General features: G+C 60.7%; 2 protein-coding genes across 2 annotated transcripts; one reads left to right on the top strand and one right to left on the bottom strand.

Annotated features, from left to right (window-relative positions):
* IGFBP1 (insulin like growth factor binding protein 1) lies at positions 1–3,491 on the top strand. Its single transcript, XM_087820883.1, has 4 exons — positions 1–355; positions 1,435–1,538; positions 2,447–2,578; positions 3,363–3,491. Exons 1-4 carry the CDS (start codon positions 1–3, stop codon positions 3,489–3,491), a joined length of 720 nt encoding a protein of 239 aa, XP_087677009.1.
* Positions 3,492–6,202: 2,711 nt separating this feature from the next.
* On the bottom strand, positions 6,203–13,563 carry IGFBP3 (insulin like growth factor binding protein 3). Its single transcript, XM_087821451.1, has 5 exons — positions 13,025–13,563; positions 9,927–10,153; positions 9,350–9,469; positions 8,165–8,299; positions 6,203–7,495 (listed from the first exon to the last, which is right to left on the bottom strand). Exons 1-4 carry the CDS (start codon positions 13,425–13,427, stop codon positions 8,174–8,176), a joined length of 876 nt encoding a protein of 291 aa, XP_087677577.1. The 5' UTR covers positions 13,428–13,563; the 3' UTR covers positions 6,203–7,495; positions 8,165–8,173.
* Between the last annotated feature and the right edge of the window lie 236 nt (positions 13,564–13,799).

Here is a 13,799-nt window from a genome sequence, read left to right as displayed (position 1 = left end):
ATGCTCGCCGTCCCCGCCGCCTGGCCGCTGCTCCTGCTGCTGGCCGCCCAGCTCGGCCGCGCCGCCGCGGGCCCCCAGCTCTGGCAGTGCGCGCCCTGCTCCCCCGAGAAGCTTGCGCGGTGCCCGCCGGTGCCCGCCTCGTGCCGGGAGCAGGCGCGGCCCTACGGCTGCGGCTGCTGCTCCGTGTGCACCCTGCCCGAGGGCGCCAGCTGCGGGCTGACCTCTGCGCGCTGCGCCCAGGGGCTCAAGTGCCAGGCGCTGCCCGGGGAGGCGCGGCCGCTGCAGGCCCTGTCCCGGGGCAAGGGCGCCTGCCTGCCCGAGGCCGCCCGCGCCGAGCCCAGCGCCGAGGCCGTAGGTACAGCCGCCCCCCCGGGCCCCCCGCGGCGGGCAGGGGCTGGGCTCGCTACGGCCTATAGCTACTGGGGTGCAAACCCGCCCAAGACCAGGGTTTGGGGCGGAAGGCAGTAAGGAGCCCCATCCTTGCAGGGCCCCCAGGGAGGTGCCCGTGGGCAGGGAGGAGCGATGGAGAGGGAGCCCAGGACCTGTAGGCCCCAGGGTGGGGGCTGAGGCTGTCCCGCCGCCATCCCAGGCCCCTGGCCCTCCTCGCAGCGGGTTGGCAGCCAGGTGCCTGGAGCCCCCGAGGCCTGGGATGGGGACCCCGGCCCCCAGGGTCCGGAATATCGTCCTGTGGAGACGGTATGTGCCTCCCAGACGCTGACAACCTAATGTGAGCGTTTAGGCTAAAAACTCCACTTGGGTGTTTCACTTGCCTGCTCCCTCCTCGGGACCTGACCTTCGGGCTCTTTCCTGAACTTAGTGGTGATTTATCTTTAGGAGGAAAGAGAGGACCCCCCCCCCCCCATTCCTGACCTGACTCCCTGGCTCCACGGGGAACTGTGAACACCTGGCTCTCCATGGAGAGTCCAGGGCTCTCCTGCTGATTCTGTGCCCCCCAGTCAACAAGACAGGGTCATGGGGTAGTCGCCATGGTCCTTAAAGGCAAGGGCTCCCTGGGGCTCCCCTAAGGAGGGCCAGTTCTGGGAGATTCTGTTGGGCACCCATTCCAAACCCTCAGACGATCTTCAAGATATCTGCTGACCCTCCTGCTTGCCTGGGGCTTTTGGAGAAGTCCACGGGGAGGCCGTGCCCCCCGGGTGGAAGGGCACAGCACCGGCTCCCGTGGGATTCCCACGTATGGATGGGGGAGCCGAGGGATTGAACTGTCACCTGTGACTTCTTCAGGGCTCTTCCCAGCCTAAGGGAGAGGCACGTGTCCCCCTCTCCCACTACTGAGGCAGGGACACAGGCACCCCTGCCGGGGGGTGGGGGGCACAGCATCTTCCCAGAAGCCTTCGGTCAGGGGGAGGGAAGCGACTTAGGAGGGCAGGTGCGGACCCGCCTGGAGGGCTCACCGGTCACGGCTGCCCCTTTTAGATGCCGAGGAGGAGAGCACGGAGCAGCTGCCCCCGCTGTGGAGCGCCCTCAGTAACTACGAGAGCATCGCCGCGCTGGGCATCAGCAACATCAAGAACTGGAAGGTGAGGCCGGGAGGGGCAGTGCCACTGGCTGGGACCTGCTGGGCCGTGCAGGCCTGTCGGCCTCTCCAGGCGCCAAGCCCTGGACACAAACACCCTGTTCCCAAAGCCCAGCAGACATTTCTCAGCTGAGCTTTGCCAAGTCTGAAGTCTCTTCAGACAGGACTTTCAGCAAACGTCCCACGGATGGAAAGAAAGGGCAACTCCCGCTGTGCAGCTTAGATGCCACACTTCACCCCCCTGAGCTCATCTCTAAATAAGGGCAGCCGATGGGACACGAAGAGCCCTGGGTTTGCCATTCTGAAGCTTAGCTCGGGACTCACCCTCTCCCCATCACGTCCTCGCACCCCTTTAAAAATCGTAGTGAAACACACATAGCGCAACGCTGAGCACTTTTACCATGTTAAAGCGTGACGTGCCACAGCGTTAGGTGCACTCACAATACTCTGGGACCACCCCCATCGGTCTCAGAACTTGACCTTCCCAAACAACTGCCCCTGGAGCCACCCCCTGGGCATTTCCAGTGCTGTCGGTTTTTAATTCTACCGCTTGAGGGCGACAAAGGACCAAAGGTGACAGCCGGGTTGTTAAGGGCTGGGAATCTCCGTGGCTGTCCTCACGGCGGCGGAGGCTGGGCCAGACTTGCCCATGGGGGCAGCAGGAGGGGGAGAGAGCGGGAGAGCCTCTCAGCTCCCATGAGTGTTTAGGGGTGATGGGTGTGGGGGGCCCAGGGCCCCAGCCTTCATCTTAACAACCCAAGGCAGAGCCGAGCCCCCCTCCTGCGACGGGTGAGAGCTGGAGGCTCGGAGAAGGCGGGTCCGGCCTCCCCCAGGCCGCACGACACCTTTTCAGCCATCCGTTGGGGGTTCATGTTCTCTCCTCACTGACTCCCGCGTCCGACGCCTCTCCAGGACCCCTGCCAGCGAGAACTCTACGACGTGCTGAACAAGCTGGCGCAGGAGCAGCAGGCGGCAGCGGGAGACAGACTCCACAAGTTCTACCTGCCCAACTGCCACAAGAATGGGATGTACCACAGCAAACAGGTGCGTGTCCCTGGGGCGGCCCCCCAGCCCTGCCAAGCCCTGCCTTCCTCCAACGTGCTGTCCAGTTCCAGAGATGCCCCGAGACGGGTTCCAGGAGGCGAGGTCCGGCCCTCAGGCTCTAGGAGCCCCCAGCCCCTCGGGGACACCACCCTCGCCCACGGGGCCCTGGGCTGGGCTTGTCATTTAACTGCCCCCGCAGGTGGGGCTTCACAGGCCCCTCCCTTCCTAGACTTGAGTGTCTCACTTGCCTCGGGAGGGGAGGAAACAGCTCTGTTTAGTATCTATTTGAGCGCCTCTTACTTTTCCCCTGTCATGAAGGGGAAGGGACTCTATGATGAAACACAATAGCATTTTAAACGAGATCAAACAAACCCAGACTCCACCCCAGGAGCCCTTCGGGACTCAGTGAAGCGCAGGGTCTGGGTGTTACTGGGGAACCTGAAGACTAGGCCGAGCTTCAGAGCAGACCCAGATTTTGTGGGGGGATTGGAGAGGCCGTGTGGCCCTGCGGACGCCAGGACCCCCGGGGCAGACAGCTGTGCACACACCGCTCCGTTCTGCACACGTGTGGAATCCTTAACTCACTGGACACTTGACCTTAGTCCCCATTTTACGAGGGGAACCAGGAGGGCGTTGGGTTGCCTTTGGCCGTGGTCACGGCTGGCGGGTGGTGCCCGTGACCCGAGCTCCCAGCCTCGTGCCCCCGGGGTGGTGCCCGGCAGCAGGGAACGCCGGCTCCCCCAGCTTCTGCCGGCCGCTCTGACCTCGAATCTCTTCTCTGCAGTGTGAGACGTCCCTGACCGGAGAGATCGGGTTCTGCTGGTGCGTGTACCCCTGGAACGGGCAGAGGATCCCAGGGTCTGTGGAGGTCCAAGGGGACCCCAACTGCCATCAGTATTTTCAGAGAACGTGAGCAGCATGACCTCTTCCCGCAATGAAATATTTAAGTACCTAGTGTATTCGTGCTCCAGGACACGCACCTATCAGGATACGTGTGTGTATCTATAGGAGCCACGTGCATACTCCACATACTACTTGCTGTGTGAAGCTGTAGTTTATTTATTCACTGTAGGTTTATTTTTTTCTACATAGTAACTTGTGCTACATTAACTTATATATGATGAAACATGTCTCACCATGTTGTATGTAGATCCCGTGTTTTAGCTGTTGGTGAAGAACACGGGGCGATCCTGCCTAGCAATGCAAAATCAAGGGTGTGGCTGTGATTTTTTCCAGGTGACGCAGTGACTAACTTTGTATGTTCCAAGGGTTTGGTGTCAGTTTGCGGGGAAAGTTAAAGGTTGATTCTGTGATCCCCGGAGGCCTCGGCGACGTTGTTACATGTGAGGGAACGCATTGGATACATTGTTAAACACACTCGCACAATGTCAACAAATAAACATCCTGCTCAGAAACTGTTACTGCTGTGGACATTTGTGCCCCCCCCCCCACGCAGCTCCCGTCCCAGCTGCCAGGGGGACTGCGCCACTGAGGTCCCCAAGGCCCCCAGGGCTGTGTCCCCCTCCCACCTCCTGCTGCCCTAACTTCTCCGTTCACCCCAATCCCTTCCACTTGTAAATAGGCTGAGGTTTCTCCCATCTGACACACAAGGCAGAGGCACTTCTCAGTTAGCCTCTCCTCTCGGCCCCCCTCAGCCTCTCCTCTCGGCCCCCCTCAGCCTCTCCTCTCGGCCCCCCTCAGCCTCTCCTCTCGGCCCCCTCACCCTCTCCTCTCGGCCCCCTCACCCTCTCCTCTCGGCCCCCCACCCTCTCCTCTCGGCCCCCCTCAGCCTCTGTCCCCTGCAGGCTCCAGTGGCCTCCTCCAGGTGAGCCCTGAGCGCAGGGTCCTCTCTGCTCCTTGGATCCTTTCTTCCTTAAATGGTCACCCACTTCTTTTTCCTGACTCTGCCCCCCACCCTTGGCTGTGTGTAGGGGGGAGCCGAAGACTTTCGTCACCCAGGTCCCCTCTCTGCTGTCACAGCCCCCGGCCCCTCCCTCTGACTCCATGGTGCCAGCTGCCCTCAGCCCAATCCCCAGGACTGATCTGTGAACTCAGTGTCCAACGTCATAATATCTGAGGGACATAGACACAAAATCTTGACAAAAATGGTAGCAGACGGGCTCCAGCCACACATGAAAATAACAGTTCACCTTCCTGAACTTGAAGGTGGAGTCCAGGTTCCCCACAGGAATGGCTGAAGTTGTACAGAAGTAGCCGGGCCGCTGGCTCCGTGGTTGGCTGTCCGCCCATTGGCACCAGGAGGTTGCCGGTTCGATTTTCGTTCAGGGCACATGCGTGGGTTTTGGGCTTAACCCCCGGCAGAGGGCCTGCAGCAGGCAGCCGATCGATGTTGATGCTTCTCTCTCATCAATGTTTCTACTACTGTCTTCTTCTCCTTGCCTCTCTCTCTAAAAAATATATATTCATTATAATTATAAAAAAATTGTAAAGAAATAGAAATAAAATAGGACATTCTCTGCATTCACATAACCGGGGCAACACTGCAGGCTGCTTCCTTCCAAGCGTGTGTGTGTGTGTGTGTGTGTGTCGTGGACACAGGACAATTGCATCCTGCTCATTTTTGCCCCCCCCAAGAATTTCCCCATATTATTAACATCAGTGATATTGAGCGGTGGCCTGGCGTTACGTTCAGTCCGAATGTCCTGTGCTCTGCACACCTGGACTGCCTCCCGGATGCCAGGGGTCCGACAGGAGGAGAGAACATCTCTCTGGACACGTTGTCACCAGGGAAGCCCGTGTCAGGACACCCTTGCCGGGGCCATGATGGTTATTTTTCATGGGTGTCCATTTGCTAGTGGAACCCTGGAAGGCTGTGCCGTGGCACCTGCGTGGCCTCGACCCCGTGGGTGGAGCCGCCGCGGGTGGAGCCGCCGCATACTCTCCACGGTGCGTGTCTGGGGACAGTGCCTGGGGACACAGCGTGGGGTGGGTGAGAGCTGGATCCTGGGAGGGCAGATCAGGAGAGGAGAGCCAGGTGCAAAGGTCACGTGTTCACCAGATGTGACAGGAGGACACTCAGGAGACGAGTGACCAAGGTGTGAATGTGGTGAGGTTGGGGTGAAGGAGGCATGTGATGGGTGCCCCGAAAGTCTAGCCTGGGGGGCTCACAGCTCCTGCCCGGGGTTCCCACACTGGCGGGCGCCCAGGCCCCATCCGAGCACCCCGTGGCCCACTGGCTCCTGCTCCCCCTGCTGGCCATGCCCCTCCCTCTGGCCTCAGGACTTGGCAGGCACCCCAGCCCTGGACCCCCCCCTCCTTCCTGGTTCCCATGTCACCTCCCCAGGAGCCCCCACCCCAGGTCTCTGGAGAGTTATTAAGGGTTCAGGAATGACCAGTGTGATTCCTCGAAATGGAGTGTGCCCTTCAATGCCCCAGTCACAGGATCAGAGCCCCAGCCCCTGCCTCCCTCCTTTCCAAGCAGAGACCGTGGGGAAAGGCCGCCAGGCCGCACATGTCCCCTTGTGCCTGCCCAAGTGGTGACAGACAGGACATTGGGGTCACAACCTAACTGCAGCAAGGGCCTCAGAGATGCACCTGCTGATGTGCCCCGACCCGAACGTGACCGGCGGAGGCTCGGGCCACCTGAGTTCACTGTAAACCTCCAACTAGAAGGACATCAGACCCTCCAAACCCGAGCCAGTCACTGACACAGGGAGAGGGTTTCTTCACGGTAAAAACTTTATTAACCAATATAAATACATGGCGAGACAAATTTCTCAAAAATACTTTTTTTTTGTTTTTGAAAACTTGATTAAAAAAATAAAGAAAAGCTAATAGGCAGGATGCCTGGAGTCCCCTGTGTGGAGGCGGGTCGTGGGTGGCCACAGGGCCTCCTCTGGGGGCACCAGCGCTTCCTTGGCGTGGCTGTGGCCCGGTCTCTAACGTGGCTGACGTCTCATCTAAGGCTACCTAGTGCAAGTCCTATTATATTTGGACTATGAAGCATACAATGGTGACCGTTCACGAAGGCATTTCTGACTATGTGTGAACCAGAAGGGAGAGTGGGGCGATTCTGCGCTCCCAAGGCCTCCGCTGTCTCCTGATTAGATACAATTACTACCAGTATTTGTTACATTGTGTCAAAGAGGACGGAAGGTGAGGGATGAACGTAAACCTCCTTTGCCTTTAAGGAGCTTATCCTCAAAAACAACCTTGGTCTTAAATTTTTGAGTGGGAAAAACACCCTTTTCTGCCGTCATCCGAAGCATCACTGTGCTGCTGTTTGGGACACCTCTGAGAAGGGAGGTATGGGGCTGGTCCCCCGTCCCCCGTCCCCCGCCCAGCAAAGGGCGCGTCCTCAGGAATCTGCTCAACGTAACCACCTCTCCAGGTGCACAGGTTTCTGAGCACCCTCTTGGTCATTAAAAAAAAAAGACCCCACCTCATTGTCTCCACGTGTCCCCAAGCAGGACAGGTCACCGGAAAACAGGAGCTCTCTTCCGGGTGGAGGGGTGCGGCCTTGGCTCCCGGCAGGTGCGCTAGATGTGCGGACGCCCGGGGGCAGGGGGTGCTGCCGTTGGGAGGCCTGCACTCCTGGCACAGGGGGGGCACGGCGAGTGTCCGCCGCAGTCTCGGGGATGCTAAGGTGGGAAGTTGCGGGTTGGCCACGTCAGCCGACGCGGGGTCCAGGGCAGTGTGCGCTTGAGTTTATAAGCGGGTTCGAAAGAAGCAACGAGAAAAATCACACTGTTTCACTGGCTACTTGAAAGCAGAAAGCCGCTCAGGTTCACCGTCTAGAACCTCAGGCCTTTCAAACACCTATCTTTTCCTAAACTCTGATTTAAAAAAGAAACTGATTCACCACAAAAAGAAATAGAAAATCGAGGCTGAGCCAGCTGCTGATAGTGTCCTTGGCAGTCTTTTGTGCAAAATAGGCGTATTTGAGCTCCACGTGCGCTGAAACAAACAGATAAAGGAATATGTTGAAGTAACTCCCCCTGACATCGGAAGGGATCCACTCCGGCCCAGGGGCATCAGACAGGACATCCAGGCCCACACTTTTCACAAAGCAAAGAGCCTGCAAGATGCTTGCCATAGTCGCCTTAAATTTAGAATTACTTTTTCCAACTTGCAAGGAAAGAAAACATAACTAAAAATGAAATTTCCTTCTGTTGACTTAAATTTGTCTTGGGGAGATGAAAGGAAACATATTTATCTATTTTCCCCCCACCAATTACTCTCAGTTATTCAAAGAGAACACTGACTATGAGAGCATTCTTCAAACGATGCTTTAACGTTTCGTTTGTATTAGATTTAAAAAATGTTATTAAAATTCTGTTAGCCACAGATGATCAGAATATCCATAATGTATATTATGTAATATAGGGACCATGGGCTTGCAGGGAAGTCTTCACTCAGAGTCTTACGCGGAGCGTGTGGGAACGTCCCGAGTCCCGTTCTTCGTAATGAAGAGCCCGGTCTCCGAGACACGTGGGCACAGGCCCCCTGCCTGCTCCTGCTGTTGGGTCAGGGCCCCCTCACCTTCCCCAGGGGTGTGTCCTTTGGGTCCTCAGTCCTCAGCCCCCCCCCCAGGGCTGAGGGGGAGCCGCCCGGCCCCAGGCTCACCTGGCCACGTCACTTGCTCTCCACGCTGTCACAGTGGACGTCCCCTTTGCCCTTCGGGTCGTAGCCCGGGAGGGGCTGCCCATATTTGTCCACGCACCAGCAGAAGCCGCGCCTCCTGCCTTTGGATGGGCGGCACTGTGGACGGAGCAGAGAACGTGGTGTGAGCCCCGGGAGGCCCACAGTGGGGCCCTGGTTGTGGGGGGGCCCAGAGGTTTCCCAGCAAGGCCTGCCCTGCCCGGGGAAAGCGCCCCAAGAGGCGGCCAAGCCCGTGTGTGCGCAGCGAGGGTCTGCCTGCGGGTGTGCGGGGACAGGTGGGCGGTTCGGTGTCCCTCGCGGTCGTGGGTAGACATGACCCCTCGGCCTGCAGGCTTGTGTGAAGGATGGGACGGCATCCCATGTGCCCTGTGTCCGCCATGCCTGGCTTTCAGAGCACAGCCCACGCCTCAGACACTCAGGGCTCCCAGCGACTTTGCTGAATAGTGAAGGAAACAGGTGTGGCAGGAGGTCAAGGGAGTGGTGGCCACTGGAGAAGAGGGGCCTCTGATGGGCCACTGTGGTGACAGGCTGTTCTGTGGCTCATTCTGCAGATGCCTGGACGGACTTGTCCAATCAGAAAGCTGGACAGTTGTCATTGTGGTCTGTGGAGGCCACTGACTGTGGCTTAAAATACCTCCACCTTGCCCTGGCTGGTGTGGCTCGGTTGGGTGTCATCTGGTGCACCAGGAGGTTGCTGGTTCGATTCCCAATCAGGGCACATGCCCAGGTTGCAGGTTTTGGCTCGGTCCCCAGTAGGGGGTGTGCGGGAGGCACCCGATTGATGTTTTGCTCTCACATCAACGTTTCTCTCCCTCCCTCTCCCTTCTCTCTCTTAAAAAAAAAAAATCAATTAAAAACACACCTCCACCTCCACCATATATGACCCTGACAGCTGGTCAGTCAGCAGTGGGAGGGCCTGGGGGAGGTGTCTCCAGGCAGCTCTGTCACATGCCCGCATGTCACCTCGTGAAATTTCTCTGCAACAGTTAACATCCCTCCATGACTCATGTGCTCAGGAAGGTGCTAGGGTGTCTGTGTCCCTTCATGGTTATAAAGGGGAACGTGGCACTGCTGGGGGGGGGCTGCGGCCAGGACTCAGGTGGCTTCCCTTCCCCTCTGTGGGAGGGACGGGACCCCCAGGACACGCACCTGCTTCTTCTTGTAGAAGCCCTTCCTGTCGCAGTTGGGGATGTGGATGCCCTTGGGGCTCAGCGTGTTCAGGAACTTGAGCTGGTTCATCGTATCTTCCATCTCCCGGCGGCAGGGCCCCTAGTGGGGTGGGGACCGTGGTCACTCGGGAGCTCTGCTGCCTTATCAAGTCCCCTCCGCCCCGAGCCTCCCTGGGGGACCCGCAAGTGTCTGAAGCCTGACTCAGTGGCGACGGCTCCCGTGGAGTCACCAATCGTGGCCCCATCTCTCGAGTGGCCCTAGACAAGGCTTGGAGCCAGGGATGGTCACTTAGGCCAGGACACTCGGAGGCCAGGGGAACAGACCCAAGCAGGGTTACGGGGACACTTCTCTTTAGCACAGAGGCCTGTGGGCCCAGCATGCACTTTACCAACGGTATCTACCCGGGGCCCCCGAGGCCTCCCTTGGGGCAGGGTCACTGTCTGGTCACTGTCCTGGGTGTTAGGTGGGGCTACAGCCGCCCCTGCACCAGGACGGGGTGTGCCCAGGGGTGCCAGGCCCTCCCGCCAGCACCGGGAGGGCAGAGGCCGGCTCTCACATATTCTGTGTCCTGCTTGGACTCGGAGGAGAAGTTCTGGGTGACGGTGCTCTGGGCCTCGTAGTCGACCTTGTAGCGCTGGCTGTCCTTGGCCTGCCCCTTCCTGATTACGTCGATCTTGGTGTGGCCGGGGTGGAACTTGGAGTCGGGGGCCCGGTGTGTGCCGGAGATGGCCGGGCTCCTCGCAGTCACTGTGCTGGGCTCTTCCTCAGGTTCACTGCCGTTTCCTGGAAAGACACCGGGACAAAACCTAACGATGAAGCCAAGTCACATCTCAGTGGAAATGTCATTCAACAATCCCAGGTACATTCAAGAAAACACCTTGATAAGTTGTCGCGCTCATACTAGTAGCCGTGGCCCCGAGAAGCATCTTTTAAAATGAAATCTCAGGTGAGAACTGAGGAGGCAGCGGCTCCTCCACCAGCAGGGGGCAGAGCTGAGCCCCGACGGGCGCTCCCCGCCCTTCCCCGCGCCGAGTCAGAGGTGCTGGGCGGGCAGCCCCGCAGGAATCCTACCCCAGGGGGCCAAGGTGCCCCAGGCAAAGGGCTGGGTAAGGCGCTTTGCTCCAAATCTGGACTCCGGGGCGTGTTGGCTGGTGTCCAAGGCCCCCCGCACGTCTCTAGCTCTCGGTCCAGCAGGGCCCCGACACCCAGCGGGGCTCTCAGGCCCTGCGCCCTGGGGCACCTTCCTGGGCGTGTTCTTCCTCCGGGTGGGTGCGTTAGTAACGGGACACGGCTCGGGCACGGCTCACAGTCCCGAGCGCCACCTCCCGCAGGTCCCCTCTGTAATCAACGCGGCGAATGAAGAAAACCTGAGCTGACAGCCGTGCTGGCGTGTCCCAGGTGCAGGGTTTTAACTACGCTGAGCACGTGCGTGGCTGGTGTGGAGCCAGGACCCTCGCTGTTCCTTTCCCAGGATGACCTGGGGGCGGCTGTGGGACAGGGGCTGGCGGGGGGGGGGGGTCCCTTCTCGCCTGGTCCGCGTAACAAGGTAGCGGCCATGTGGTCACTTCATGCGGACAAGCTGCGTCCCCCATGCCTCCCAGGCCCTCTGGTCCTGAATCTGCTCCACCTGGGTGCCCAGCGCCCGGCTCCGGCTGAACTGTTCTCGGGAACGCGCCCCGCGGCCTCTGGAGGGGGGCCCCGGGGGCAGCACGGCGCACGCGCACGGGGAGCGCTCCCCGGGGCCGACCGGGGGTGGGGGCGCCGCGCGCTCCAGCTGCAGACGCTGCGCTGAGCCCTGGGAGCCCCGAGCACGGGGTGCGCTCACGGGGGACACCCGGGCCTGGGGAAGCCCCTCCTCTCCGAGCCTCTAAGTCCCCACCCGCGAGGGGGAGGAGCTGCACGGTTCCCGGGGGGCCCCGGGGCGGGAGAGGCCCCGAGGCCCCGCCCGGCGCCCACCGAGTAGGTTCTAAACGGGTGGGATTTGGTTTCAGTTTCCTTTCATCTCCGATTCCTTTTCTTTTTCAGGGAAGTTCTGGAGGGAAGGAGCCAAGACTATGTAAACGAGCATATTTGCATTTCTTTTCCAAGAACTCTGAGTAATTTCTTAAACTTCCCGGTTGCTTTCTAATGCTTGACGGCCTGGGTGTGAAGAGGAAACCGTCCCTGGGAAGCAACCGATAATTTTAACTTTTGACTGCCACTTATAGTGACCCCCCCCAAAGGACTTTAGAAGTCACTTTATATCTCTTTACACTGTTGTGATAAACCACACCCGCTCGCACTGGTAATTAATATGCCCAACGAGGCAACTAAAGAAGACTGTTTGTAAGGGCTCCTTTTTGAAAGTGTCCAAAACCGCACGGGAGCCAAGAGGCGCGCACACAGCCAATGGCACTACTTGGCCCTGAGATACGAGCGCTTCTCGTGGTTGCAACAATCTTACTGCTATGAAACAGTAACGTCTCAGGCAACTGGGACTTTATCTTCCCTCAGTCCTGGAACAGCGGTTTCTCTGGGAGAAACAGCCCGCGCCGCCCAGCCAGGACACGCCTCTCCCCTGTGGGAATCGTGGCCGCGGGAAAGATAAAGGGACACCCCTCCTCGCGCCCCAGCCGCGCCTGCCCCGGGCGCTCTGCCCGGCCGCCGGGGGGTGGGGGCAGAGTTCTCCCAGCCTTCGGGGTGTGGGGACTCCGCTCACGTCACTAAGCGAGGCTGGCTAAGCCCGCTTGAAATGTGGAGGGTCAGATGCCAACTCCATTTAACGTGTAACCTGAGGGCCCGATGCGAGGTGCTGCGCCCAGCTGCGGGCGGATTCCTCCTCCGGCTCCCTTAACTGGGAGCATTCCTTCCACTTCAGATTAAGGCAGCAAACAGACCGGGGCTTAATCCAACCCCCTTCCTGTCACCTAAATCCGTGGGCCCACACTGGCCGCGGCCCCAGCTCCTGGCGTTTGCCTGAGGGTCACACAGGCGGGGGAGGTGGGGTGGACCAGGGGAAGGATGCGGATGGTGGCGGCCGGGGTTCAGCCCTCACCCTCCTCCCTGCCTTGGAGAGTCGCTTTTTCCCGAAGGTGAGGCTGTCCAACTGCAAAAGACATTAATGCCCGATTCCACCTGGCTGGTTTTAGGATACGCTGGGAGGTGACCCTGCTTTGCAAACTGTAAGTCTGTGCAAACGCTGCTATTTTTAGGACAACCTGCTTGCCCACCTTCTGAGTCCAAACCCGCCCCCGCCGCCTCCCTGCGCCCCTGCGCGCTCGCTCCTAGTTCTCGGGAACCTAAGCCGCGTTCCGGAGCCACGCCCACGTCCCGCGCAGCCACGGGCTCACCGGGCCCGGAGACCCTCTGTCCAGGATCTTCCCACGGACCGCCAACTTCGGTAACCGCTCCCTCTCTCCGCACAAAATCTTTGACCCATTTTCGACAAAAGCGCTTTGCAATTTACAAACACTCGGCACTCGGAGAACCGAGCGAGCGGCTGTGGAGGGTCCCTCCCGCGAGCGCCCTCGCGCCACGGGACCGGTCTCCCCAAGTACGACCCTTGGAGCAGGGAGAGCAACGAAGTCTCCGCAGCCGCAACGCCCATCCCCAACCTCCGGCCGCGGGTGCCGCCCCCTGGGCGCTGCGGCGACGCCCCCGGCGCGGGCGGCTCACCTGGCGCGGACGGCGCGGGCTGCGGGGGGGCGCGCTGGTGGCCCTCGGCGCTGGTGTTGGCGCAGAGCCCGCGGCCCTCCAGCAGCGCCTGCAGCGGGCGCGACTCGCCAGGCTGCGGGTGGCAGCGGAGGCCGGCGCCGCAGCGCTCGGTGTAGATGCCGCACCGCTGGCCCTCGCGCCGCGCGCACGTCAAGCAGCAGCCGCAGCCCGGCTCGCGCACCAGCTCGGCGCACGTGGCGGGCGGGGGCGCGCACTGGGCCAGCGCCAGCTCGTCGCAAGGTTCGCAGCGCACCACGGGGCCCAAGCCCGCCGCGCCCGCATTGGCCCGCGCTGCGGGCAGCTTTCCGAGCAGCGCCAGCGCGGTCAGCGTGGCGACCAAGAGCACCGGGCTTGTCCGCTGCATGGTGCCCACTGCGGGGGTCCGCTACTCAGCCGGTCGGGGAGCGAGGGGACGGGGTGATGGCGTGCAGAGCGCGGCGCGAAGCTGCGAGAGGGGAGCAGGGAGCGGAGTAAGCGGCGGCCAGACCTCAACGTCGCACCGCCAGGCTCGCATCTGGGCGTCCCGGGCACGCCAGCCGCTATATAGAAGTCGGAGCGGCCGAGGACACGCCCCGGAACCGCGCGCCGCGGGTGGGGGGAGTCGAGGGCGGGAAGGCGCAGACGAGGCTCCGGGGTCCTGTATATCGCCCGGGGTGCGCTGCGCACGGCCGCCCGAGCACCTGCTCCACGCGTGCACGCCCGGCGCCCCGACACCACGCGGTCCCCAGAAACCCAG

Source organism: Miniopterus natalensis, chromosome 10 (assembly GCF_054644295.1).
Source record: "Miniopterus natalensis isolate mMinNat1 chromosome 10, mMinNat1.hap1, whole genome shotgun sequence".
Classification (NCBI taxonomy): domain Eukaryota; kingdom Metazoa; phylum Chordata; class Mammalia; order Chiroptera; family Miniopteridae; genus Miniopterus; species Miniopterus natalensis.
This window is presented reverse-complemented; position numbering and strand designations above follow the sequence as displayed.

Coding starts and splice junctions, on each gene's coding strand:
- IGFBP3 (XM_087821451.1), bottom strand. CDS start 13,427: ATGCAGCGGACAAGCCCGGTGCTCTTGGTCGCCACGCTGACCGCGCTG. Junction 10,154..13,024: donor GCCCGCGCCGTCCGCGCCAG/GTGAGCCGCCCG, acceptor GTGTCTTTCCAG/GAAACGGCAGTGAACCTGAG. Junction 8,300..9,349: donor GCTTCTACAAGAAGAAGCAG/GTGCGTGTCCTG, acceptor CTCCGTCCACAG/TGCCGCCCATCCAAAGGCAG.
- IGFBP1 (XM_087820883.1), top strand. CDS start 1: ATGCTCGCCGTCCCCGCCGCCTGGCCGCTGCTCCTGCTGCTGGCCGCC. Junction 1,539..2,446: donor GCAACATCAAGAACTGGAAG/GTGAGGCCGGGA, acceptor ACGCCTCTCCAG/GACCCCTGCCAGCGAGAACT. Junction 2,579..3,362: donor GGATGTACCACAGCAAACAG/GTGCGTGTCCCT, acceptor TCTTCTCTGCAG/TGTGAGACGTCCCTGACCGG.